This window comes from Oreochromis niloticus, linkage group LG9 (assembly GCF_001858045.2).
Source record: "Oreochromis niloticus isolate F11D_XX linkage group LG9, O_niloticus_UMD_NMBU, whole genome shotgun sequence".
Classification (NCBI taxonomy): Eukaryota; Metazoa; Chordata; class Actinopteri; order Cichliformes; family Cichlidae; genus Oreochromis; species Oreochromis niloticus.
In genome coordinates this window covers 24,079,374-24,104,068 of record NC_031974.2, presented here as the reverse complement: position 1 = coordinate 24,104,068, position 24,695 = coordinate 24,079,374, and the positions used below count along the sequence as shown (strand labels likewise).

At 39.5% G+C, this 24,695-nt stretch overlaps 1 protein-coding gene and 1 long non-coding RNA gene across 2 annotated transcripts; one reads left to right on the top strand and one right to left on the bottom strand.

Moving 5' to 3' along the window:
* Positions 1 to 8,957: 8,957 nt before the first annotated feature.
* LOC102076483 (pituitary homeobox homolog Ptx1) lies at positions 8,958 to 18,354 on the top strand. Its single transcript, XM_019362863.2, has 6 exons — positions 8,958 to 8,996; positions 9,612 to 9,761; positions 16,721 to 16,751; positions 17,151 to 17,515; positions 17,618 to 17,701; positions 17,850 to 18,354. Exons 1-6 carry the CDS (start codon positions 8,958 to 8,960, stop codon positions 18,105 to 18,107), a joined length of 927 nt encoding a protein of 308 aa, XP_019218408.1. The 3' UTR covers positions 18,108 to 18,354.
* A 1,953-nt stretch (positions 18,355 to 20,307) lies between these two features.
* LOC106098100 (uncharacterized) lies at positions 20,308 to 22,955 on the bottom strand. Its single transcript, XR_001224201.3, has 4 exons — positions 22,569 to 22,955; positions 21,682 to 21,786; positions 21,414 to 21,488; positions 20,308 to 21,169 (listed from the first exon to the last, which is right to left on the bottom strand). It is a non-coding gene; the product is annotated as an uncharacterized LOC106098100 (long non-coding RNA).
* Between the last annotated feature and the right edge of the window lie 1,740 nt (positions 22,956 to 24,695).

Here is a 24,695-nt window from a genome sequence, read left to right as displayed (position 1 = left end):
TTGCAACACCAGTGTCTTCAGCACTGCATGGAATGTGAACAACCCCGGACTTCACTGTGCAAGTTTTTACAGAGAAAGTGGAGAACCTTGCTAACAGCTAAATATGGCTGTAGCTACTGTTACATCCCTCTTTCATTTCTCAACGATCATTCTGAAGCCTTAAGATGAGCATTTCTGATATACTGGACAATAATTTTATTTTTTCAGGATTTTATTTTAATTATCAAGTTTATTAAGTTAATTAAAAGTTAAAGCAGAGGCAGGTTTGACTGACTCAGTGAACTTCTGCATCGTTTACATTTTTACAAAATAAGAAAATACAAAAATTTGTTTGGTCAAAGTTGGTGGGGTAGATAAGGCTTGTGTAAGTGATTGATAAAGTCCACTTTTTATATGGTGTAACTGTTGGAAAGTCAACATGAATCTGTAATGATTTTTCTTCCAATAAATGAGGACTTTGCTAGAATGAAATACTGCCTCCATGTTTAATTGTTATTACGTCTCAAAAATATTTGGTGTTAAAAAGTGTAATGAAGTCTTGTGTTTAGTTTCTCATCACAGGTGGGTATGTCCTTTGTCCTACACATATCAGCCAAGGTGGAGAGCCTTACCAACAGCTAATGTTCAATATCACAGATACTGTAAATAGTAGCTAGTATCAATGACTGAGCTGACAGGATACCAGGATTCTGATCTGTTTTCTGTACTTTTAGTAAACGATGGGCATGGGGTGAATATTAGGCCCTTTATCTAAAAACCTGTTGATTTGAGAAATATTAGAATTCAATAGAATCTGTGGCTTCTGTAAATACCTTGATGCGTGCACAATCATCCAGGTAAGGAAATCCCAAAAAGTTGATTCTGTTCATCTGGACGTAACGTTTTCAGTAGGACAAACGTTTACAAAAACACCTACAAGTCAGTGGCCACTCTTTCAATGATGAGGACGTACACATTAATGCTCATTGATCAATGGTTGTTGATCAATGGTCACGAAAATTTGCATATTAAGGATCAAGAAATTTACCTCACAGCCTTTGTTCACCAGTGATGGTAGTTTCAGTCATTATGCAAATGTACTGTTTAAATAGGTTGGGGAAACCTGCAGTCGACTGAATCTGTGGATTTTCTAAAACTTGAACTTGGTACATGTGTCATACACTTGGAATATCACACTGAAGTTGATGAAGTGTTTTATCATGTAAATAATTTGATTGTTTTAGAATATGATGTGCCTTGTGTATGAGAAGCTGGAAATAAAACACAAATCCCCCACCGGCAACACTGAACTGTCTACATGACTCCAAATGTGCTCTCAGAGACTGAACATCCAAATATTCTTCAGACTTCATGCATCCAACTTTCTATGTTAACTTGAGCATCAATCCTCTATATTCACACTCATAATATGAAAAGTTAAGCTAAATAATCTGAAGGACGTGGACTCAAGTGGCCCTCAAAGATACAAAAAAGCCTCCAAAAGCAGCCCCACTTTAATCACTTGAACTGTTGTTGCTGTTGTTGTTTTTATTTATTTTTAAATAGTGATGATATAGGAACCAAAATTGATTCAGCTAATAAAAGTGAATCTCATCCCATACCATTACCTGCTGGAATTAAGTTATACAGGAGCTTAAAAATGTTTTAAAAATATAAATGATCTAATTATTTTAACAAACAAAACAGAATGCAATTCAATTACATTTTGATTTCTGTTTAACTAATATTTGCATCACGGGGTTTTCCTGTAATATCAGTTCATGATGGTCCGTTTGAAGCTGAAAATCCAGCACGTGTAAAAGATAGTATCAGAGTGCTGCAGAAGCACTGTGTCGAGGCTTGGTACGTCTGTCCAGAGACCAGAGACGTCTGAAGTTTCATTCAGTACGTCACTGCTTCAGTCCTTGATTCAATGGTTTATAAGGAAGTGAATCACTGGTGGGATTTGTGGTGTTTTACTGATTTTTTTTTGCAAGAGATCAGTGTGAAACATATTGACAGATATGGAGACAGCAAGGAAGAAAGGATGTTCTGCCCATTACCAAATAAAACAGATTAACCTTATATGCTTTGTTTATATGTTACCAGTTCATAGGAATTTTCACCACCTAATTTATAGGCAATTCGATCTCCATGGTCAAAAATATACATAAGGAAGAGGCCTCACGGCGGTAGAATACTCCCAACCCTATAATAGGATTATATATAATAGTGTATGACACAATGTATTTTTTTGGTCTATTATGTTTACAAATGTCAAGAAGTCACAAGTGAAGGGAGACCACACCATGGCTCATGTTTAAACAAGTTTATTCATCAAATTTATTCATGAAACAGACATAACATTGTGTCACACAGAAAATACAGGTTCAAAGCACCACAACGTTAGCCTGATATCAGACAGAATTATCACATGATATTAAACAGAAGCTGTGACTGGGCAATGATAATGAAGCAGTTCATTTCAAGTTGTAGATTCAAGCTGCTCTTCATACTTTTGGCCAATACAAGCTTCAACACTTCAGAAATCAAGTGCAATCAAATACACCTGCCTTCAATGAACCCAGCCCAATCACAGCCACTGGCTCACAGCAGTTGTGAAACAAACCCACTCACACATTAGTGGCCATTTCCCACAGTAAATGTGGAGGTGAGTTAATATGCAGGTGATACCAGTCTACCATCTTACACAGCTGATTACAAATGTATAAATGACCTCTTGCAGCTCTCAGTTTGATATCACTGGTATAAAGAAATGGAAAACCTGCCACCCAATACTACAAACAGGTCATTATCTGTGAGATTACACTTTTTCTTGAGACATCAGAAAAGAAAGTGATAAATTGCAGAATTCCAGGGATGAACATTTAGCAAAGTAAGCTGGAAACGTTTAGTAGAGCTCATTTACTTGATGACTTTCTAAGTGCTTTTTTCAGTTTTCTAAATGATGGATCAATGAAGGGGGAGTGACTTTCTAAAGTGACTCATGGCAACAGATGAGCTGAGCCATGTGGACCATATAGACTTGTGGAGTTCTGGCAGCAGCCTTGAAGGGAGTTTCCCCATGGCAGACCTCACTGCATACTGCATGGGTGGAGAGTGCTCTTGAAAAGGAGACGAGCAACATCATCTTTGAGACTGCTGAAGCTGTTTCCAGCTCTGTCACACAGGAGGAACAGGGTTTTGCTGCCCCAAGAAACCAGGGTGGCAGCAACACTGTCACAAGCACTACATGTGAGAAGGAAGAAAAGGCCAAGGTGCTCAAAGGAAGGACCCGGGGGCTGTTCTCAGCCAGTTAAAAACTCTTGTCAATCACTTTAATCAGAAACATTACCCTGACCCACGGGAGATGACAGAGTTGGCAGAGTTGACAGGACTGACCTACAAACAGGTGAGTGTTTCTCAAGGTTACTAGAACATGAACTGAATGAATTTTGTGGGCAACGTTGTGCCTGGACCTCAATGGAGCTTCCACAACTTGCCTTAGATGTTTGGCTGGTCGATGCCAATAGACATGATGATTTCAACCCTGTTGTTTTAAACACTGGTATGAATGCAAACAACTCCGGGCTTCACAAAACAAGTTTTGAAGGAGCAAGTGGAGAGCCTTGCTAACAGCTAATGCTCCTTTGTTACCAGATGTTCTAAATGATGCTAATAATGATGATTGAGCTGATAGCATCAGGTTTTAGCCTAGACAGCATAAAGATGGCTGTAGCTACTGTTACAGCCCTCTTTTATTTGTGAATTATCATTCTGAAGCCTCAGGATGAGGATTTTTGCCATACTGGTCTCAAAAACAACATGGCAGAAATAGGATGCGTGGAGGTCTGATTTTGAAACCACATGCTGGTGGTTTTCAGACAAATTTAAAGCACTTCCACATCATCTATGTTTTTCCAACATGAAATCTAGCTGGCACTGGCAGCATATCAGGTTTGCTGTGAATTTTTTCTGACGGCCATTTTAAGTATTCTGTTCGTGTTTCTTGACATGACAGAAGCTGTATTTAAAAGACTTTGTGCACACATGTCTTAATTACACCTGTTAATATTTTTATGCTTAAAACATGTTTTAAGGCTGGAGGTTAGTCCAGGGTTTTTAATAAATATTTTAAGCAAATTGATCTAGATCTGCATCTTTTCTGCTATAAATATTGACTTTGTTAAAACTCAGAAATCTGGTGCAGTGTCCACACCTGCCAACTACAAAGAAGCATGAAGTCTGTCATGAAGTCCAGCTTCTTGTTCAAAGCCTTTACGTGCTTCCTCCAGGACACTGATATGGTTAGCAGATGTAGTTCAGTGGAAAGAAAAGAATTCCTACAAGGTCAGTAGATCTGTAACACAGTCTGGATTTCTTTAGAATGGAAACATTACTTTTCAGAGACACAGAGCTCAGAGAAAACTACAAAAGTGGGTTGCCCATACCAAAATAATCTAGATGGATAAACAGCACCAAAGGCAAGAAGAGAAAATATCGACAGTACTGTGCAATATTGGACGTCTACGACTTCAGCTACACCAACACAAGGGAGGAGGTGGCCTTTCTGTACTCCCCCACCCTCTTTAACTGACCCACAGTGTTTGGATACAAACAGGAAGCTCCATCACTGACAAAGGTGTTCAGGTAAGGCAGGACCTGCTCCTGTCGAGCCATAGTGCTGAAATTTCTCTACATCATGTGCTGGTTTTCCTAAACTTCCTCCTTCAGTTCTGAAAACAAGTCTTCACCTGAAAAAAGATGAGAGAGAGGAAAAAAAAGGGATGGTTATGACTAGATGGTCATCATGGGTCAGCATATTTACTGTTATGCTTTGGCGCAAGTCACTTTAGAACAGAAAATGATACCAAAAAAAGTAATTAAATAATCTTATAGAGAATAGCATCCTATACAACTCTGCATTTTGGCTGCATTCCTAAAATTTGCCACCAGATTTCACTTGAACCTAGCTCACTGGGCAACAATGCTGAGTACATACCTGTTGAGATTCAGATTGATGAAAGTCATCAGAGTCTCCCAGTCTGCCATTTTTGTATCGTCAGGGACAAAACTGGTTTAAGTATCTCTGCTGGAGCAGGTGGTTTGTTGCAGAGGCTTCGAAGCATCTGTTTAAACCATCCTGTTTTGCAGGATCAACAACCACACTGATGTCAGCTCAGTGCGAGTTGAAGACATGATAACCAGTCATGTGTTCATAAACTGCATTAGGATGTACCTGTTCCACTTCACCCTCCTGAACCCAGGGGAGTAGGCACTGGAAAATCTCTTCTGACCAGATTCTGTGGCCATAGAGCAGCTCTTGATGAGGGTGTGCGCCTTCCTTGTGAGGTGCTGTGGAGAGAAACAGAAATTGACAAAGAAAGTAGGCTTTAAGAAAACAACCGTCCCAAAAACCAATGTAAATATACACTGCTCCAAAAAAAAATAAAGGGAACACAAAAAGATGACAACCCAGATCTGAATGAATGAAATATTCATATTAAGTACTTAGCTGAATGTGTTAACAACAAAAATCACAAAAATTGTCAATGGCAATCAAATGAAACAACCCATGGAGATGTTTAAGAAAAAAAAAAATAGACATCAGTGTAATGTTTAAGGAGTTTCTACTGGGTTCTTGCAGGGAGAGCTGAAACTCTCTTTTAAAGACCTGTGGGTCAATCTCAACACCTTCTTGACCAAACCAGTGCGGCTGCTGAGGGCCTTTTTAACTGATTGAGGTCAGAGTGGGTGCAATCTGCAAGATCTTCATCTGACTGGATCTATACCAGATTGCTGTTGAAATGTGCCAATGAGATTTGAACAGATGCTCTACACCCAACCATCTCCTTCATGCTTCCCAACAGCTTAAACCAGTTTCTTCAAACTGGACTGAAGTGGACTCCCTGTTCAACAGTGGAGGGAGAGAGCAGTGTCCACATTTCAGTACACACACAATCATCTGTGCCCACGCACATTCAACTCTCAGCAATCAGCATCAAAGAATCCTCCTGAAGACAAACAGCCCCAACCAGGACATATATGCCAAATCTCATCTATTAACAACAGGGCAGCTTATTGTGCACATCCACCAGTAAATGAAGCTTCTAACTTCACTTCAGCAATCATTTAACAGCCGGGGCCTACCTCCATGTCTGGATCCATATCTGCTGACTTTATTCCTCTCCATCCTTGATGCCATGCTCCATCTTCTTTGGCTCTCGGAGGAGGCGGACGCACTTTTTCTCCTCTCCCTTATCTTCCCTGCTTATGTCCTTGTCTAGTCTCGTGTTTTTCTTTGTATTTTCCCTGGAACACTCTCTCACAGTCTGTTCTCTAAAGCCTAAAAGAGGAATTATGGATTGGATCAACTGGTCCCTAAATGCAATTGACACCCCTTTCTCAACGAGAAGTTTGGGCTTGGGTGAGCCTGAGTGGTGAAGATATCTACCTATTCGGAACCATGGTAACAGGGTTCTGGCTGATCGGAGCTGGCTTGGCCCAGACTTATCGAAGAATTAAGAAAGCGGAACCGGCTGTTCAAACCCCAACAAGGCTGCCCGCTGGGATTGGAACGATGGGAGAGGCGTGAGTTTCTCAAATGGGCTCATTGAGTCAGCACGGATAAGATCTTGGAGAGGCTACGGCTGCTGTGAATACTCAGAATAAGATCTCTGACTGCAGACTGGATACATCTTGGAAGGGCTAGCCCGGAATAACATCTCTGGGCGCAAAATTGGATGACATCTCGGGGAGCCACACTGCCGTGAGTTCTCAGACATTGGCTCCTTGAGCACAAGAAGTGACAACATCACAGAACGCAAGTATGGCGAAGCTCGCGGCTCTCCAACGGGAGATTGAGAGACCAGTGTTGGACTGTAGAACTGCTTTGAAATTCATATGAGCTGTTCGCACTAAAGTAAAAAAATAACATCACTTATGCGGAGACCCCTTTGGCGCCAGCTGCAAGGCTGGAGCTGAACAAAACACCCTGATAACGACTGTGTTTAGTCTGTTCCTTCCCATTCCATGCAAGGCCACCTGGGTTGGCTGGAAGACTGTTTACTTAGCCTGGCAGAGCGAAGGATACTGTCTCAGCTGAACTCTGGACACGCACACACATACATATACTGATACTGATAAGCACTCACCGACGCATCACCCTCCCTACCCCGGATCCAACGCCACCTCCAACGCTTACCTCCCCTCTGATGTGGACATCGGGTCAGTTGGAGGCGCAGTCGAAGATTGCAGCGGTCCCAGATCAGATGTACACACTGGAACTCTTTCCCATGTTGCTTATCTGTGTTTATTGTGCTATGGTGTGTTGATATCTGTGCATTCCTGTATTATTCTTTTGTGTTACACATTTCGATGTTTTTTTTTTTTTTTTTTCCTCGCTACCTAGCCTGACCTGTCTCCCCAATGTGATGTTTGTGTATTGTATGTACGGTCGGCAAGGTCTGTCATCTCGGTTGCGGGCAAAAGACCTGCAACTGACAAATAAAGGCTATCTCATCTCATCTAGAGATTCTTCCATAGATGGATTTTTGTTGGCAAATTTTAGCAACTTCAGAAACAAATGAAAAGCTGCTGAGGAGGTGAGACTGGACCTGAATACTTGTGTGATGCCATCTCCAAAAACAGTGATTCACTGAGACAAAAAAGAACTTTAAATGTTTAGCAACAAAAGAAAACTAAGGGAAACAAACTAAAGCAAAACACACAAAAGAACCAAAAACTCAGCAATCCCAAAACATAAAGCCACACATCGGTCCTCTCTGCTCCAACTGACACTGCATGAACAGGTGCCTAAAATAGGCAATCAATACCGCTCAAATCACGTGACCCACCATAAACTATCACAAAATACTTTCAATACAAACCTCTTAAACATAACCATCAGAAATCACACCGTTAACAACAGCATGAAATCTGTATATTAAGTTCAGACAGGCCTCTTACAATCATAATCTACAATATTTGGTGGGATTGTTGAAAAGTGAGTGAATCTTTCAGAAATCTTGCTGCCATGTTCTTCTTCTTTGGGTTTGGCAGGCTAGATGCATCAGTGGTGTGTTACTGCCATCTACTGTTCATTATTTCCCAAGTCAGTCTTCTGATTAAACAAGCTGGACTCGAGCTAGAAGCACAAAGTCAGCCTCAGATCCCTACATTGTCTTATATAGACTAGCACTGTGTAGATATTGTAACTGTGTCTTTGTTTTAGTGCAGCAGTCCAGGTTCAGAAGTGTGTGCATGTTGAAAACAGTTTCTCCAGCTTATCCAAGCTCTCTGAAACTACAACAGGCAACAGAAACTACAATAACTGCTTTTTACAACAGAGGTGTGCAGGAGAGCATCTTTGAATGCACATCAACAAGATGCAGCAGAAGACCACACCAAGTACCACTCCTGTCAGCTAAACACAGGAAGCTGAAGCTACAGTTCACACAGACTCACCAAAGTTGAACAACAGAAGATTGAACAAATGTTTTCTGGTGTGACGAGTGTCCAAGATCTGAAGGCAAAAGAAGATCCAACCTGGTGCTACCAAAGTGTGACTAATAAAGTTGCCAGACCATGTTCTGTATAAAAGTTATTTTCTTGAAAATGTGACATCATCAGCAGGAATTCTGGCTGTAATTTCTTCAGTGGCTGATGGCACTGTAGCTGAACACACCAATATTTACCGTAATATTTAGGTTATAAACTCAAAGTACTTTGTACAAAAACTTATTGATTCTATCTTTTATTGTATCTCAAATTATAGCATTATATAGATTACAGGACATCAGATTACTTGTTCTTATCACTTAATAATCAAGAATTCATCATAAAAAACTGAAGATGTGCGCTATTTGAACACCTTGCCTGCCTGCAGCACTAAAGGACTCCGCGAGAGACGTCTGTCTCGCCCTAGCAGCACCTGTCCCTGTCCACTCCTCTTCAGTTTGCCTCAACATACGCTCGTCATGTTCTGTGATATGATTGACTCTGAGGTGTTTGACGAGGTTAGTGGTGTTGCCACAACACCTCATTTTCTTGCCACATGTATCGCAAACCACGTCTCAGCTGTTTGTGGAGGTAAAATACATCCGCACACGACTCCATTTATGCTCAGCCATTGTTGTGAGTACGCACGCCAGGGGCTGCAACACATTTATACAGCCGTATATCGCATATGACTATGAAAGGCAGAAGAGGAAGTAGTTCCTTCCAATGTAGACAAATCCAAATGATATGGTTTGTTTTCACTGTGTTCCTGTTAATAATAAACTACAAATTTACCCTAAATTACTGAAATATTGATATTTTGATATGAGAATCGATTCTAGAACATAAATGACTGGTATCAGAGGAATCGATATTTCAGTATTGATCCGCATATCATTGTGCATATCAAAATTGTATTTTGCGTAGTGTATTATTGTTTTATCCAATTGCTGAATGTTCACTCAGTTAACGATTTATTCATTAATCTATATTCACTTTGTAATTCTTTGCTCACATTCAGGAGACTGAAAAGCACCTTATAACATAATTTTTAGAAACTCTCAAAGGCAACATTACATGGATTATTAGACTCAGTGCTGCTCATTTACTGACTTGATTTTTCATTCCTGCAGCTTCGCTGTTCTGACAGCTCCACTCAGGCTCTGGCGGACAACACCGTGCTCTTGCTGCAAGACGCCTGGTTGCTGGTACGCTTCCCAGTCATGATCATCGGTGGCATTGTGAGCAAGAACCTGGCAACCTCCAGCCACCATGCCCCATCCGTAACATCCCCTGACAGATCCCAACACAGCCCTGATACAAACATACATGGCCATCAGCAGCATCCTACACTTTAATTGAGCTGACTTCAGGTGTTCAGTAAGGGGAAGATTTAATAACATTGCATGTTTCATTTCAAGACTCTGTAGTCACAGAGCAGAGAGTAGAAAAGGTGACAATAATTTTTTTTTGGGGGGGGGAACTTTACTCCCAAGTAATCAACATCAGACTTGTTAACAATTAAAAGCAATTCAAAGTCTGAGGTAGGGTTGTTATTTGAGGTATTCCTGGGAAAATCTTTGAGGTCCATTTGAAAGCTCCAGATCCTTTAGATTTTCTGTCTCATACTTTGATTGTGAATATAGAGGATTGTAGCTCAAGTTAACATGGAAAGATAGAGGTCTAAAGTCTCTAAAACATTTGGATGTTCAGTCTCTGACAGAAGATTTGGAGAAATGTAGAAAGTTCAGTTTTGAAGGGGCTAGCATTTACAGCTTCACATACACAAGGCAGTCTAAATCATGTAGATGGCATTACAATTATTAGAAGATAAAATAAATTCAAGCTGGTTACAGCTACAACATCTGCAAAAGCATTGGCTGTTGGCAAGGATCTCCACATGCTCCATATGCATTGTGAGGTCCGGAGTTGTTGCGTTGTACATTCATACTTGCAACAGGGTTGAATTCATACTGGTTGTTGCCTGTTGCCATGGACCAACCAATCATCTGGGGCGAGGTGGGGAAGGTCAATTGAGGTCCTCACGAGTCTGTGAGGGTAAAGAGACAGAGGCCAAGTAAGGAGGTAAGCAAGTCCACATGGGTCAATTACTGATATGTGTTGGCACGAATGACTTTTTAACAGAAAAAATAAAAAGGGGTAAATTGATTAATCTTAAATCGTTACGTCCAGATGAACTGAATCAACCTTTTGGGATTTACTTACCTGATGATTGAGCATGCATCAAGACAATGAGTCACACAAACTTGGAAAAAAAAAAGTGGTGGGATATTTGTACATTCTTTAAAACCAAAAAGGATTTAAAGTGGACTCTGTTCAGCTGTGGAGGGAGAAATTGTGACTTCTGCCATCAGGCCTTACAACACAGAGTGAAAGAATATTTTTGCTCAAAGTTGTCTTAGAGGTTAGCCAACTCTGTTCATATTAGCTCACTACGCAACAATGCTGAGTACATACCTGGAGAAAAGTGCATTCCATAATCTTCCATCTTTGAAATCCCAGTGATTAAAACAGGTAAACTGGAATAAGTATTTCTGCCGAAAGAGCTCCAAACCAAGCAGGAAGGTGCTATGTGTCCTAAAACTGACTTAAGAGCAATTCTCCTGGGCTTTTAAGGTTTGTGGGTGTGTGCAGGAATGTGGGGGGTTGAGCTTCTTCTTTTGTGAGTTGCTTTACAAAACAGTCAGGCAGTTTCTACCAACTGGCATCATTTACATTTGTTTAAAATGCTGTTTCTCAGGTCTGAAAGAAGAAAGTGCAGTTAGAAAGCAGCCATACAAATGAGCTTTACCAAATCCTTCCAGCTCACACTTTATAAAATATGAAACACTTAATGCCTAAAATAAAATAAAATAAATTATCATTTAAATCCCTGATAATTCAAGAAATGACAAAGTGTTAACTCCAACTTAGGTACAGAATATCTACTCAAGCTGGCTTGAAGTGTGGGGTGAGGGGCTGATGACTTCTGAGCTGCTTTTTCTTCTTCTCTGCTCCATCTTTGGGGAGGGAAAAGTAACAGAGCCCCCCAAGACAACAATAACTGACTTAAGCTTAAGTTTAGCCGTCCACAGGAATTGTAATGTCAGTGAAATGGATTCAGTTTTGTTTGGTGACATTTTTGGAGTCCTGAAGTAGTACTGTAGTTCTGTTTATCCATCTAGATTGTTTCCCAGTTTTGTAAATAAGTCTCTACAGTAAATTGGAAAAAGATGGACTTGTGATGTGTTTCTCAGAGTAACAAAAGTTTTCCTCAGCAGCAAAGTCTGTTTTTAGAAATCACGCCTGACTCAAAATGAAATCCACAAACTTTTATTAACATTTTAATGTAGGAACTGTTTTCTTTCTACTGAACTACATCCACCAGCTGTATCAGTGTGCAGGAGGAAGCACACATCAGGCTGTGATGAGAGATTTGAGCTCAAAACAGGTCAAACTCTTCCTTTGGTTGGTGGGTGTGACATGACACAGCGAGATTTCTGAGTCTTTCTTAACAGTATTTAACAGAAGCAGTATTTCATTCTACCACTGTCCTCATTGGAGGAAAAGTCATTGCAGATAAATGCATTGGTGACTTTGAAAGAGTTATAACAACATATATAAGAAGTGGACTTTATCAGTCAGCTACACATGAAGTCCTCTACCACACCACCCTCAGAAAACCACACTGATTCCTCTTCAGCCTCCTTTAATTGACCTAAACTGCCACACTGTTTTCACACATAAACATGTTAAAACTGCTCACAAGAATTATTTTGGTGAGGACATCACTGGCTCCCTCACTGGTGTGCTCATGTTTGAGCAGCACTTAGCAGCTAATTACTGAAATGAACTCACTCCATGTTTGCATCAATTAATGCAGTATTAGATCACCCAAAGAACTTTCCACTCACATAGAGCATTTTTGCAAATGCATCCTCACGTTAATTTGACCTGCAGGTGTTCAGTTGCACCTCTGTGTAAACCCCCACAGCAGCTTGTTGAGGCCAAAACAAAGTTTTCACACTCGGACAAACCATCAAAAAAACTCTGACACTCAATATCACGATGACCACTGACCACTCGTTTTGTATTTATTAACTTTATTAAATGAAACAGTTTGAAAGTGGCAACTGAAATTAAATCAATTAAATAAACTCTGCATCTTTATCCATGTGTTTGAAACATATGATGGACTATATAATGTGAAAAATTCTCATTTAGTAAAGAAAACCAAACCTGATGAGTTGCTGACTGTGAGCTGCAGCTGGTGTAAATCATGATTTTTATGGATATTTCTCACTGGTGAGTTGAGAACAGTTTAGCCTGTTCTGCTTTTATGTCAACTGGATCTGTGTTAGATGATTTTGATTTAGCTTCCTGCTCTGGTTGTTTCAGACAAGAAACCAGTTTGATTTACTTTCTATTATCAGAAGATTTGTGCACAGTTTATAATTTCAAATGTATCAGAGCAAATACAGCTCCTCTTTAAATATATTTTGCATGAAATCTGCATTATTTCAGTGAGTATTGAAACCTGATATGTGTAAAAATGTTTTAAAATAAGCCAAATTATACCAATATTACATACAAATAATGACTTACACGTCTAATTTAGATCTTTTTGATCATGTGGAGAACATTTATAAGTTTATAAGGTAACAAATGGTAGTTTCACCTTCTTTGAAATGCATCTCTACATTGTAAAAGTCTCTGACACTAAAACACCCACATAAGTCAATGTAAACAACAGCAAGGCTAACGATCCACATCAACGCCCGTCATAAACCCACAGACACATGCATCTGGCCCCCTCTGGCTCATTCAGAATTAGAGACGCACCCAGCTCAGCCAGTGACCACTAACCATACGCTAATGTGTCTTTTACAGTTCCTGCCTCATATCCTGCTACCTCTGATTAATTACCAAGTCAATGCAGGCAGATGGCACCAGGGCCATGAGAGATAAATGTGGGTAAAGGTGTTTGTGTTAACATTTCTTAATTTGAAGTAATTTCAAAGACATAGAAGTCATATTGTTTGCAGATGACACAAAGTTATTGTGGAAGTAACTTGGAACAACTTCTGAATGAACTAGAAAATGAATTTTTTAAAAATTGAAGAGTTGTTTTTTTAAAATAATCAATTAACACTGAAACTCAACAAAGCAAATTTCATACTATTTGTGAGTCTGTTTCCTCAGTTTGCTTTTCTTAGCTGACAATTGTTGTATCCAGTGTGGTCTTCTGCTGCTTCTAGTCCATGTGCTTCAAGTTCTGACATGTTGTGCTCTCAGAGATGGTCTTCTGTATAGTTTGCTTCTAATGTGTGGTTATTTTTAGTCTCTGCTGCCTTCCCATCAGCATGAAGCATGAAGTTTGTTTAATTTCTTTGCTTTCATTCATCACTCACTCTTTCAAGTTGTTTTCTATCTCAGTGAATCACTGAGACTTAAAGAAGGTTCCACACAAGTATGCAGGCCCAGTCTCAGCTTCTCAGAGACGTTTAGTTCGTTCTTGAAGTTGCTCCAATTTGCTAACAAAAACCCATTTGAGGAAGCATCTCTACGTGGAGCATCACATCAAGGCTGGAGAGGATAAAGTGAGCAAATATGGATCCAGATACAGGAACAGGCCCATGCTCTCAGCACAAGCTGACATCTTTGTTACTTCTTTTAAACTTACTGCTTATTTTTTAAGTCTTCAGCAATAAATAGAGGAGGGGAAAAGCCTTAAGTAACCATTATGGCAACAACACTGTCACTCTGCATACTCAAAAGATGTCAAGCACTACGTTTGAGGATAAAGGAAAGGCCAAGGGGATTTTCTCACATAGACGAAAAAATTCTTCTCCATCACTTTAATCTTCACCTTTACCAAGACCCACAATATAATCATGCCCTCTATCTGTACACTGTGGGCAACATTGTGCCCGAATCACAGTCAAGCTTCCCCAACTCGCCCAGATGTTTGGCCGGTCCATGTCACCAGGCCTCGGCCATCATGAATTAAACCCGAGCGTCTTCAGAGCTGCTATCAATGTGAACAACACTGGGCTTCACAGTGCAAGTTTGGAAATAGAAAGTGGAGAGTGTTGTCAACAGCTAATGCTCCTTTAATAACGGCTAATGTAAATGATGCCAGGGAGAAACAACGATTGAACTGACAGCATATCAGGTTTTCTGTGAGTTTTTAGTAAAAAGAAATCGTTCTTCTCTTCATGTAGCTCAATCTAGTCCTATAGAATTAACCCAAAATTGATTCAGCCAGTAAAAGTCCCATACAGTTTCCTGCTGGAACTAACTTATATAGGAGTTTAAAAAATGTGACTTTTTAAACTTCTTATCTATTTTTCACCAAACAAAACAGAATGTAATTCAATTACATTTTGATTCTTGTTTAACTAATATTTGCATCACTTCTAAGAGTTTTCCTGTAATATCAGTTCAAAGATGACAGTATTAGAAGTACAGTACTGTAATCTGGACTTTTCTCAGAAACTGTACAGTTCTGTGAGCTGTGAGCCTGAAGAGGAAATTCTCATTTATTATAATCAACACAACTGATGAGTTGCCGACTGTGAGCTGCAGCTAGTGCTAAATCATGCTCTTTATGGATATTCCTCACTGACCCACTTCTTTGACTCACTGTAATAACAAATGATACTTGAGTTCAGCCTGCTCTGCTTTCATGTCAACCACATCTGTTGACATGTTTCATGCAAACTACATTTATGTTCCTGGTCAAAACTAATCTCTGATCTGAGCACTGATCTGTACTTCACTTTCTATTAGATCTATAGATCTCTTTGCTGCAGGTCATTTGGAGAATTTTCTAGAGTTTTATGGTAGCTTTCACCTTCTTTGAAAAGCACCTACATTGTAAAAGTGTCTGAAACTAAGACACCCACATATATGTAAACAATAGCAAGGTTAACGCTCCACACCAACGCCGCCCATAAACCCCACAGACACATACATCTGGCCCCCTCTGGCTCATTCATAATCAGAGACACACCCAGTTCAGCCAGTGACCACTAAACATACGCTAATGTGTCTCTTAGAGTTCCTGTATCACACCCTGCTACCTCTGATTAATTATCAAGTCAATGCAGACAGATGGCACCAGGGCCACGAGAGATAAATGTGGGTAAAGGTGTTTGTGTTGACATGTCTAACTTAAAGCATAAAGTCCAGAAATTACAGTAAAGGCAAAATATCAAAATGTGTTCCAAATCTTTATAAAGTGAAAGTGACTTCATAAATCAAACATCATTACATACTTTGTATTTTTCCATCATATTTCCTTATATGATATAGTGTATAGAAATGTGAAAAAAAAACAATGAAACACATCAGTGCTAAATACATTCTGTAAAAAAGAGGACAAGGATCAAAAATAAAACCCACTTCAACAGAACCATCAAATTCACTTTGTATGAAATTAAATACTCGTAAATTTAAAGATCTGATAAGACATAAAAAGTACACAAATAATGACTAAAGCAACAAACAAATCTTTGACACATAACATTTGGGAGTTGATCAGAACAAGACCAAATCATGACGACCTGAAAGGAATCCTTATGTTCAGCAAGCTGGTAGTAAGGACTAATGTAAAATATCAAGTCGTTTTGACTTTGATAAATTGATGTTCTTTAAAAAGTTGTGAAAAATGACTTAAACCTATAAATTGTTCATCCACAAAACTCTTTACAAGCTGACTCAGGAGAATTGTTCTTAAGTCACTAATGATGTTACTGGAGTTAAACACAGCTCTGGTTTAGAATAACAAAATTCCCCAAACAGCCATGACACCAAGAATCTGAGTGTGAGATCACACTTTGTCGTTTCTTGAAGCATCACTGATCAAAAAGATAAAGTAATTTTAGGCATTAAGTGTTTCATATTTTATAAAGTTTGAGTTGGAATGATTTGGTAAAGCTCATTTGTATGGCTGTAATTTTAATTGTACTTTCTGTTTTAAGACCTGAGAAACAGCATTTTAAAGAAATGTAAATGATGCCAGTTGGTAGAAACTGCCTGACTGCTTTGTAAAGCAACTCACAAAAGAAGAAGCTCAACCCCCCACATTCCTGCACACACCCACAAACCTCCTTAAAAGCCCAGGAGAATTGCTCTTAAGTCAGTCTTGGGACACATAGCACTATCCTGCTTGGTTTGGAGCTCTTTCAGCAGAGATACTTATTCCAGCTTTTCTGTTTTAATCACTGGGATTTCAAAGATGGAAGATTATGGGATGCACTTTTCTCCAGGTATGTACTCAGCATTGTTGCGTAGTGAGCTAATATGAACAGAGTTGGCTAACCTCTAAGATAACTCTGAGCAAAAATACTCTTTCACTCTGTGTTGTAAGTCCTGAGGGCAGAAGTCACCATGTCTCCCTCCACAGCTGATCAGAGAGTCCACTTCAGGACCACTTCAGCCACTTTTTAAACTTTCTAATTGGTGACATCTGGTGGCATATTTTAATAATTCAGCAAGTGGAATTGTGTGTGTGGGAAATTGTTATGATTAAGGCTCATCAGTTTATCCTTTTTGTATTGTTTTCTGTTAAAAAACTCAACTGTGCCAAAACATATCAGTAGCCACGGTGACCCCTGTGGACCATATATACTTGTGCTTACTTGGCCTCTGTCTTTCTATCCTCACAGACTTGTGGTTTTCTGGCAGCAGCCTTGAAGGGAGTCTTCCCTTGGAAGAACTCGCTGCATGGGCTGAGGCAGCTCTCGCTAAGGAGATGAGAAACAACATGTTTGAGACTGCTGAAGCTGTTTCCAGCTCTCTCACAGAGGAGGAACTGGTTTTTGCTGCCCCACGAAACCAGGATGGCAGCAGCACTGTCACAAGTACTACGTGTGTAAAGGAAGAAAAGGCCAAGGTGCTCAAAGGACGGACCCGGGGGCTGTTCTCAGACAGCCAGTTAAAAACTCTTGTCAATCACTTTAATCAGAAACATTACCCTGACCCACGGGAGATGACAGAGTTGGCAGAGTTGACAGGACTGACCTACAAACAGGTGAGTGTCTTTCAAGGTTACTAGAAAATAAGAAACTGAATTCATTTTGAATTTTGGGTCTATTATACTCATTAAATTTCTTCCGTTTTCTTCCATCTTTAGGTGAAGACTTGGTTTCAAAACCGAAGGAGAAAGTTTAGGAGGAGTCCAGATTATCAGCATCTCAATCAGGGCGTCCCACTTCATGTAAGTATCTCCAATTATTAAACAGAACTGTTTTTAATTCAGTCATTATCTGGGGAATTCATTTAATTTGATGAAATGTATTGATTATAATTTAAAACAAGAACTCTGTATTTTGGTTTTACTGACTGTGCATGTGTCTGTGATTCAGTTTCAGGGAGCGTCCTCACTCAGCGAGCAACTGGACATCAGCTTCATGAGAATGGGTGCAAATAATCAGGCCCACTATCCTCATGCTGTGGGCAATGTTGTCCCTGTACCTCAATGGACCCTCCACAACTCACCCCAGATGCCACCAGGCAACGGACATTATGATTGCAACACCAGTGTCTTCAGCACTGCATGGAATGTGAACAACCCCGGACTTCACAGTACAAGTTTTTACAGAGAAAGCGGAGAGCCTTGCTAACAGCTAAAGATGGCTGCAGCTACTGTTACATCCCTCTTTCATTTCTCAACGATCATTCTGAAGCCTTAAGATGAGCATTTCTGATATACTGAACGATAATATTATTTTTTCATGATTTTATTTTAATTATCAAGTTTATTAAGTTAATTAAAAGTTAAAGCAGAGGGAGGTTTGACTGGCTCGGTGAACTTCTGCATCATTTACAGTTTTACAAAATAAGAAAATACAAAAATTTGTTTGGTCAAGATTGGTGGGGTAGATAAGGCTTGTGTAAGTGATTGATAAAGTCCACTTTTTATATGGTGTAACTGTTGGAAAGTCAACATGAATCTGTAATGATTTTTCTTCCAATAAATGAGGACTTTGCTAGAATGAAATACTGGTATTAATATATTAAATATATTAATATATTATAAATATTTGGTGTTAAAAAGTGTAATGAAATCTTGTGTTTAGTTTCTCATCACAGGTGGGTGTGTGCTTTGTCCTACACATATCAGCCAAGGTGGAGAGCCTTACCAACAGCTAATGTTCAATATCACAGATACTGTAAATAGCAGCTAGTATCAATGACTGAGCTGACAGGATATCAGGATTCTGATCTGTTTTCTGTACTTTTAGTAAACGATGGGCATGGGGTGGATATTAGGCCCTTTATCTTAAAACCTGTTGATTTGAGAAATATTAGAATTCAGTAGAATCTGTGGCTTCTGTAAATACCTTGATGCGTGCTCAATCATCCAGGTAAGGAAATCCCAAAAAGTTGATTCTGTTCATCTGGACGTAACGTTTTCAGTAGGACAAACGTTTACAGAAACACCTACAGGTCAGTGGCCACTCTTTCAATGATGAGGACGTACACATTAATGCTCATTGATCAATGGTTGCTGATCAATGGTCACGAAAATTTGCATATTAAGGATCAAGAAATTTACCTCACAGCCTCTGTTCACCAGTGATGGTAGTTTCAGTCATTATGCAAATGTACTGTTTAAATAGGTTGGGGAAACCTGCAGTCGACTGAATCTGTGGATTTTCTAAAACTTGAACTTGGTACATGTGTCATACACTTGGAATATCACACTGAAGTTGATGAAGTGTTTTATCATGTAAATAATTTGATTGTTTTAGAATATGATGTGCCTTGTGTATGAGAAGCTGGAAATAAAACACAAATCCCCCACCGACAACACTGAACTGTCTACATGACTCCAAATGTGCTGTCAGAGACTGAACATCCAAATATTCTTCAGACTTCATGCATCCAACTTTCTTTGTTAACTTGAGCATCAATCCTCTATATTCACACTCATAATATGAAAAGTTAAGCTACATAATCTGAAGGACGTGGACTCAAGTGGCCCTCAAAGATACGAAAAAGTCTCCAAAAGCAGCCCCACTTTAATCACTTGAACTGTTGTTGCTGTTGTTGTTTTTATTTATTTTTAAATAGTGATGATATAGGAACCAAAATTGATTCAGCTAATAAAAGTGAATCTCATCCCATACCATTACCTGCTGGAATTAAGTTATACAGGAGCTTAAAAATGTTTTAAAAATATAAATGATCTAATTATTTTAACAAACAAAACAGAATGCAATTCAATTACATTTTGATTTCTGTTTAACTAATATTTGCATCACAGGGTTTTCCTGTAATATCAGTTCATGATGGTCCGTTTGAAGCTGAAAATCCAGCACGTGTAAAAGATAGCATCAGAGTGCTGCAGAAGCACTGTGTCGAGGCTTGGTACGTCTGTCCAGAGACCAGAGACGTCTGAAGTTTCATTCAGTACGTCACTGCTTCAGTCCTTGATTCAATGGTTTATAAAGAAGTGAATCACTGGTGGGATTTGTGGTGTGTTTTACTGATTTTTTTTTTGCAAGAGATCAGTGTGAAACATATTGACAGATATGGAGTCAGCAAGGAACAAAGGATGTTCTGCCCATTACCAAATAAAACAGATTAACCTTATATGCTTTGTTTATATGTTACCAGTTCATAGAAATTTTCACCACCTAATTTATAGGCAATTCGATCTCCAAGGTCAAAAATATACATAAGGAAGAGGCCTCACGGCGGAAGCCTACTCCCAACCCTATAATAGGATTTTATATAATAGTGTATGACACAATTTTTTTGGTCTATTATGTTTACAAATGTCAAGAAGTCACAAGTGAAGGGAGACCACACCATGGCTCATGTTTAAACAAGTTTATTCATCAAATTTATTCATGAAACAGACATAACATTGTGTCACACAGAAAATACAGGTTCAAAGCACCACAACGTTAGCCTGATATCAGACAGAATTATCACATGATATTAAACAGAAGCTGTGACTGGGCAATGATAATGAAGCAGTTCATTTCAAGTTGTAGAGTCAAGCTGCTCTTCATACTTTTGGCCAATACAAGCTTCAACACTTCAGAAAGCTTCATTTGGCCATCAGTAATAGCAGTCTGGAGTATAAGTAGACTAGAGTGCAATCAAATACACCTGCCTTCAATGAACCCAGCCCAATCACAGCGACTGGCTCACAGCAGTTGTGAAACAAACCCACTCGCACATTAGTGGCCATTTCCCACAGTAAATGTGGAGGTGAGTTAATATGCAGGTGATACCAGTCTACCATCTTACACAGCTGATTACAAATGTATAAATGACCTCTTGCAGCTCTCAGTTTGATACCACTGGTATAAAGAAATGGAAAACCTGCCACCCAATACTACAAACAGGTCATCTGTGAGATTACACTTTTTTTTCTTCAGACATCAGTGGTTAAAACGATAAATTGCAGACAACGATGAATATTCAGAAAAATAAAGTGGAAAGTCTACGACTTCAGCTACACCAACACAAGGGAGGAGGTGGCCTTTCTTTACTCCCCCACCCTCTTTAACTGACCCAGTGCTTGGATACAAACAGGAAGCTCCATCACTGACAAAGGTGTTCAGGTAAGGCAGGACCTGCTCCTGTTGAGCCACAGTGCTGAAATTTCTCTACATCATGTGCTGGTTTTCCTAAACTTCCTCCTTCAGTTCTGAAAACAAGTCTTCACCTGAAAAAAGATGAGAGAAAAAAGGAATGATTATATGGTCCACATGGGTCAGCATATTTACTGTTATGCTTTGGCACAAGTCACTTTACAACAGAAAATGATACCAAAAAATATAATGGCTAAATTGCTCACTCTTATACAGAATAGTATCCCTCAAATACTCTGCATTTTGGCTGCATTCCTCAAATTTGACACTAGATTTCACTTGAACCTAGCTCACTGGGCAACAATGCTGAGTACATACCTGTTCAGATTCAGAGAGATTCAGATTGATGAAAGTCATCCAAGTCTTCCAGTGTCATTTTTGCAGCTTCACAGACTAAAAAGACAAACATGGTTTAAGTATCTCTGCTGGAGCAGGTGGTTTGTTGCAGAGGCTTCGAAGCATCTGTTTAAACCATCCTGTTTTGCAGCATCAACAACCACACTGATGTCAGCTCAGTGCGAGTTGAAGACATGATAACCAGTCATGTGTTCATAAACTGCATTAGGATGTATCTGTTCAACTTCACCCTCCTGAACCCAGGGGAGTAGGCCCTGGAAAATCTCTTCTCCTGACCAGATTCTGTGGCCATAGAGCAGCTCTTGATGAGGGTGTGTGCCTTCCTTGTGAGGTGCTGTGCAGAGAAACAGAAATTGACAAAGAAAGTAGGCTTTAAGAAAACAACCGTCCCCAAAGCCAATGTGAATATACACTGTTCAAAAAAACATAAAGGGCACAGAAAAATAAGACATCCCAGATTTGAATTATTGAAATATTCTTATTCAATACTTTGTTCTGTTAACACATAGCTGACTGTGGTAACAACAAAATCACAAAAATCACCACTGGCACCAAAAATTATCAATGGAAAGACATCTGTGTAAGGTTTTAAGAGTTTATACCAGGTCCTTGCAGGGAGACCCGAAGCTCTCTTTTAAAGGCCTGTGGGTCAATCTCAACACCTTCTTGACCAAACCAGTGCGGCTGCTGAGGGCCTTTTTAACTGATTGAGGTCAGAGTGGGTGCAATCTGCAAGATCTTCATCTGACTGGATCTATACCATATTGGTGTTGAAGTGTGCCAAAGATTCGAACAGATGCTCTACACCCAACCATCTCCTTCATGCTTCCCAACAGCTTAAACCAGTTTCTTCAAACTGGACTGAAGTGGACTCACTGCTCAACAGTGGAGGGAGAGAACAGAGTCCATATTTCAGTACACACACAATCATCTGTGCCCACGCACATTCAACTCTCAGCAATCAGCATCAAAGAATCCTCCTGCAGACAAACAGCCCCAAACAGGACATGCATGCCAAATCCTTTCAATTAACATCAGGGCAGCTTATTGTGCACATCCACCAGTAAATGAAGCTTCTAACTTCACTTCAGCAATCATTTAACAGTCAGGGCCTACCTCCGTGTCTGGATCCATATTTGTTAACTTTAAACCTCTCCATCCTTGACGCCATGCTCCATGTAGAGATTCTTCTGTAGATGAATTTTTGTTGGCAAATTTTAGCAACTTCAGGAACAAATGAAAAGCTGCTGAGAAGGTGAGACTGGACCTGAATACTTGTGTAACTCCTTTTCCAAAAACACTGATTCACTTTAAATGTTTAGCAATAAAAGAAAACTAAGGGAAACAAGTCTAAAGCAAAGCACATAAAGAATCAAAAAAAACTCAGCAATCCCAAAACATAAAGCCACACATCGATCCTCTCTGCTCCAACTGACACTGCATGAACAGGTGCCTCAAATAAGCAATCAATACCGCCCCAATCACGTGACCCACCATAAACTATCACAAAATACTTTCAATACAAACCTCTTAAACATAACCATCAGAAATCACACCGTTAACAACAGCATGAAATCTGTATATTAAGTTCAGACAGGACTCTTACAATCATAATCTACAATATTTGGTGGGATTGTTAAAAAGTGAGTGAATCTTTCAGAAATCTTGCTGCCATGTTCTTCTTCTTTGGGTTTGGCAGGCTAGATGCATCAGTGGTGTGTTACTGCCATCTACTGTTCATTATTTCCCAAGTCAGTCTTCTTCTGATTAAACAGGCTGGACTCGAGCTAGAAGTACAAAGTCAGCCTCGGATCCCTACATTCTCTTATATAGACTAGCACTGTGTAGATATTATAACCGTGTGTCCATGGAAAATTGTACTTAGTAGTCAGTATAAGCTTTTAATGATATAAGTTTGCATATGATAGAATACTGCATGTTGACCTTTTGATGACTTAGACTGTTGTCCACTACAAGACTGTTTTATCAATTCTTTCTCACAGTGATAATAGCTGAACAAGTTATTATTATTTCACTCCTGCCAGGAAGAGGAGAGCTGGACACTTTTATCTGCGCTCCCTAACAAGAAGCGGGGCCGCGTCCTTCAGAACCACACACACATACACCTGAACCACTCTTATCTTCACTCCCTTCTGAATCCCACAACACACACATACGCACATACATACACACTAACATTCCTCTGTCTATGAATAGACGTATTCACTGTTGTATTATTTTTGTATATAAATAAAGACAAGTGCAAGAACAGGGGTCCGTTCTTCGTACCTCGCTAAGTAAGTTAGCTGGATTTGATTGTTGACGATTTCGCGTGATCTTGGATCGTTCGGTTCTCCGAAGCTCATCCGGGACTTGCTGTCATAGCAACAGATCCGTAAGCGTAAACCTGCTTGGGAGCAGGCTTACTTTATGTAAACAGGATTAGATCGCGGCCACTCAGGTATGTCCGCTTCATTTATACGAAAGCAACAGCGATATTTCTCCACTGTTTTTCCATAAATAAATATTATCAATGTAACTAAAGATAATGCAGTATTTGATTCTTTTATTGATTTCATACAGATACATACAGGTCATTTCCTAAAAAAAGGGAAATGTACTATTAATCATTCTATTTCATGTATTTGATTATTTCAGATGTAATTCATATTTTAGAGTAGTAATAGTAAATTACTTCGTGTAATCAAGATGAGAGACCACGGCTATAAAAGCGATAAATAATAAAAAAAAAAAAAGATATATATATATATATATATATATATATATATATATATATATATATATATATATATATATATATCATTAACAAGACTGGCTACGGATACTGACTACGGAACGGAGCGGTTGTCAGCCACCTCCTGTACATGGATGACATCAAGCTGTATGCCAAGAGTGAACGAGACATCGATTCACTGATACACACTACCAGGCTATACAGCAATGACATTGGAATGTCATTCGGACTGGAGAAGTGTAGTCGGATGGTAACAAAGAGAGGGAAGGTAGTCAGAACTGAGGGGATTGAACTACCAGAAGGCAACATTGCAGACATAGAGGACAGTTACAAGTACCTGGGGATCCCGCAAGCGAATGGGAACCATGAAGAGACCGCTAGGAAAGCTGCAACCACCAAGTACCTGCAGAGGGTCAGGCAAGTCCTGAGGAGTCAGCTGAACGGTAAGAACAAGATCCGGGCCATCAACACCTACGCCCTGCCCGTGA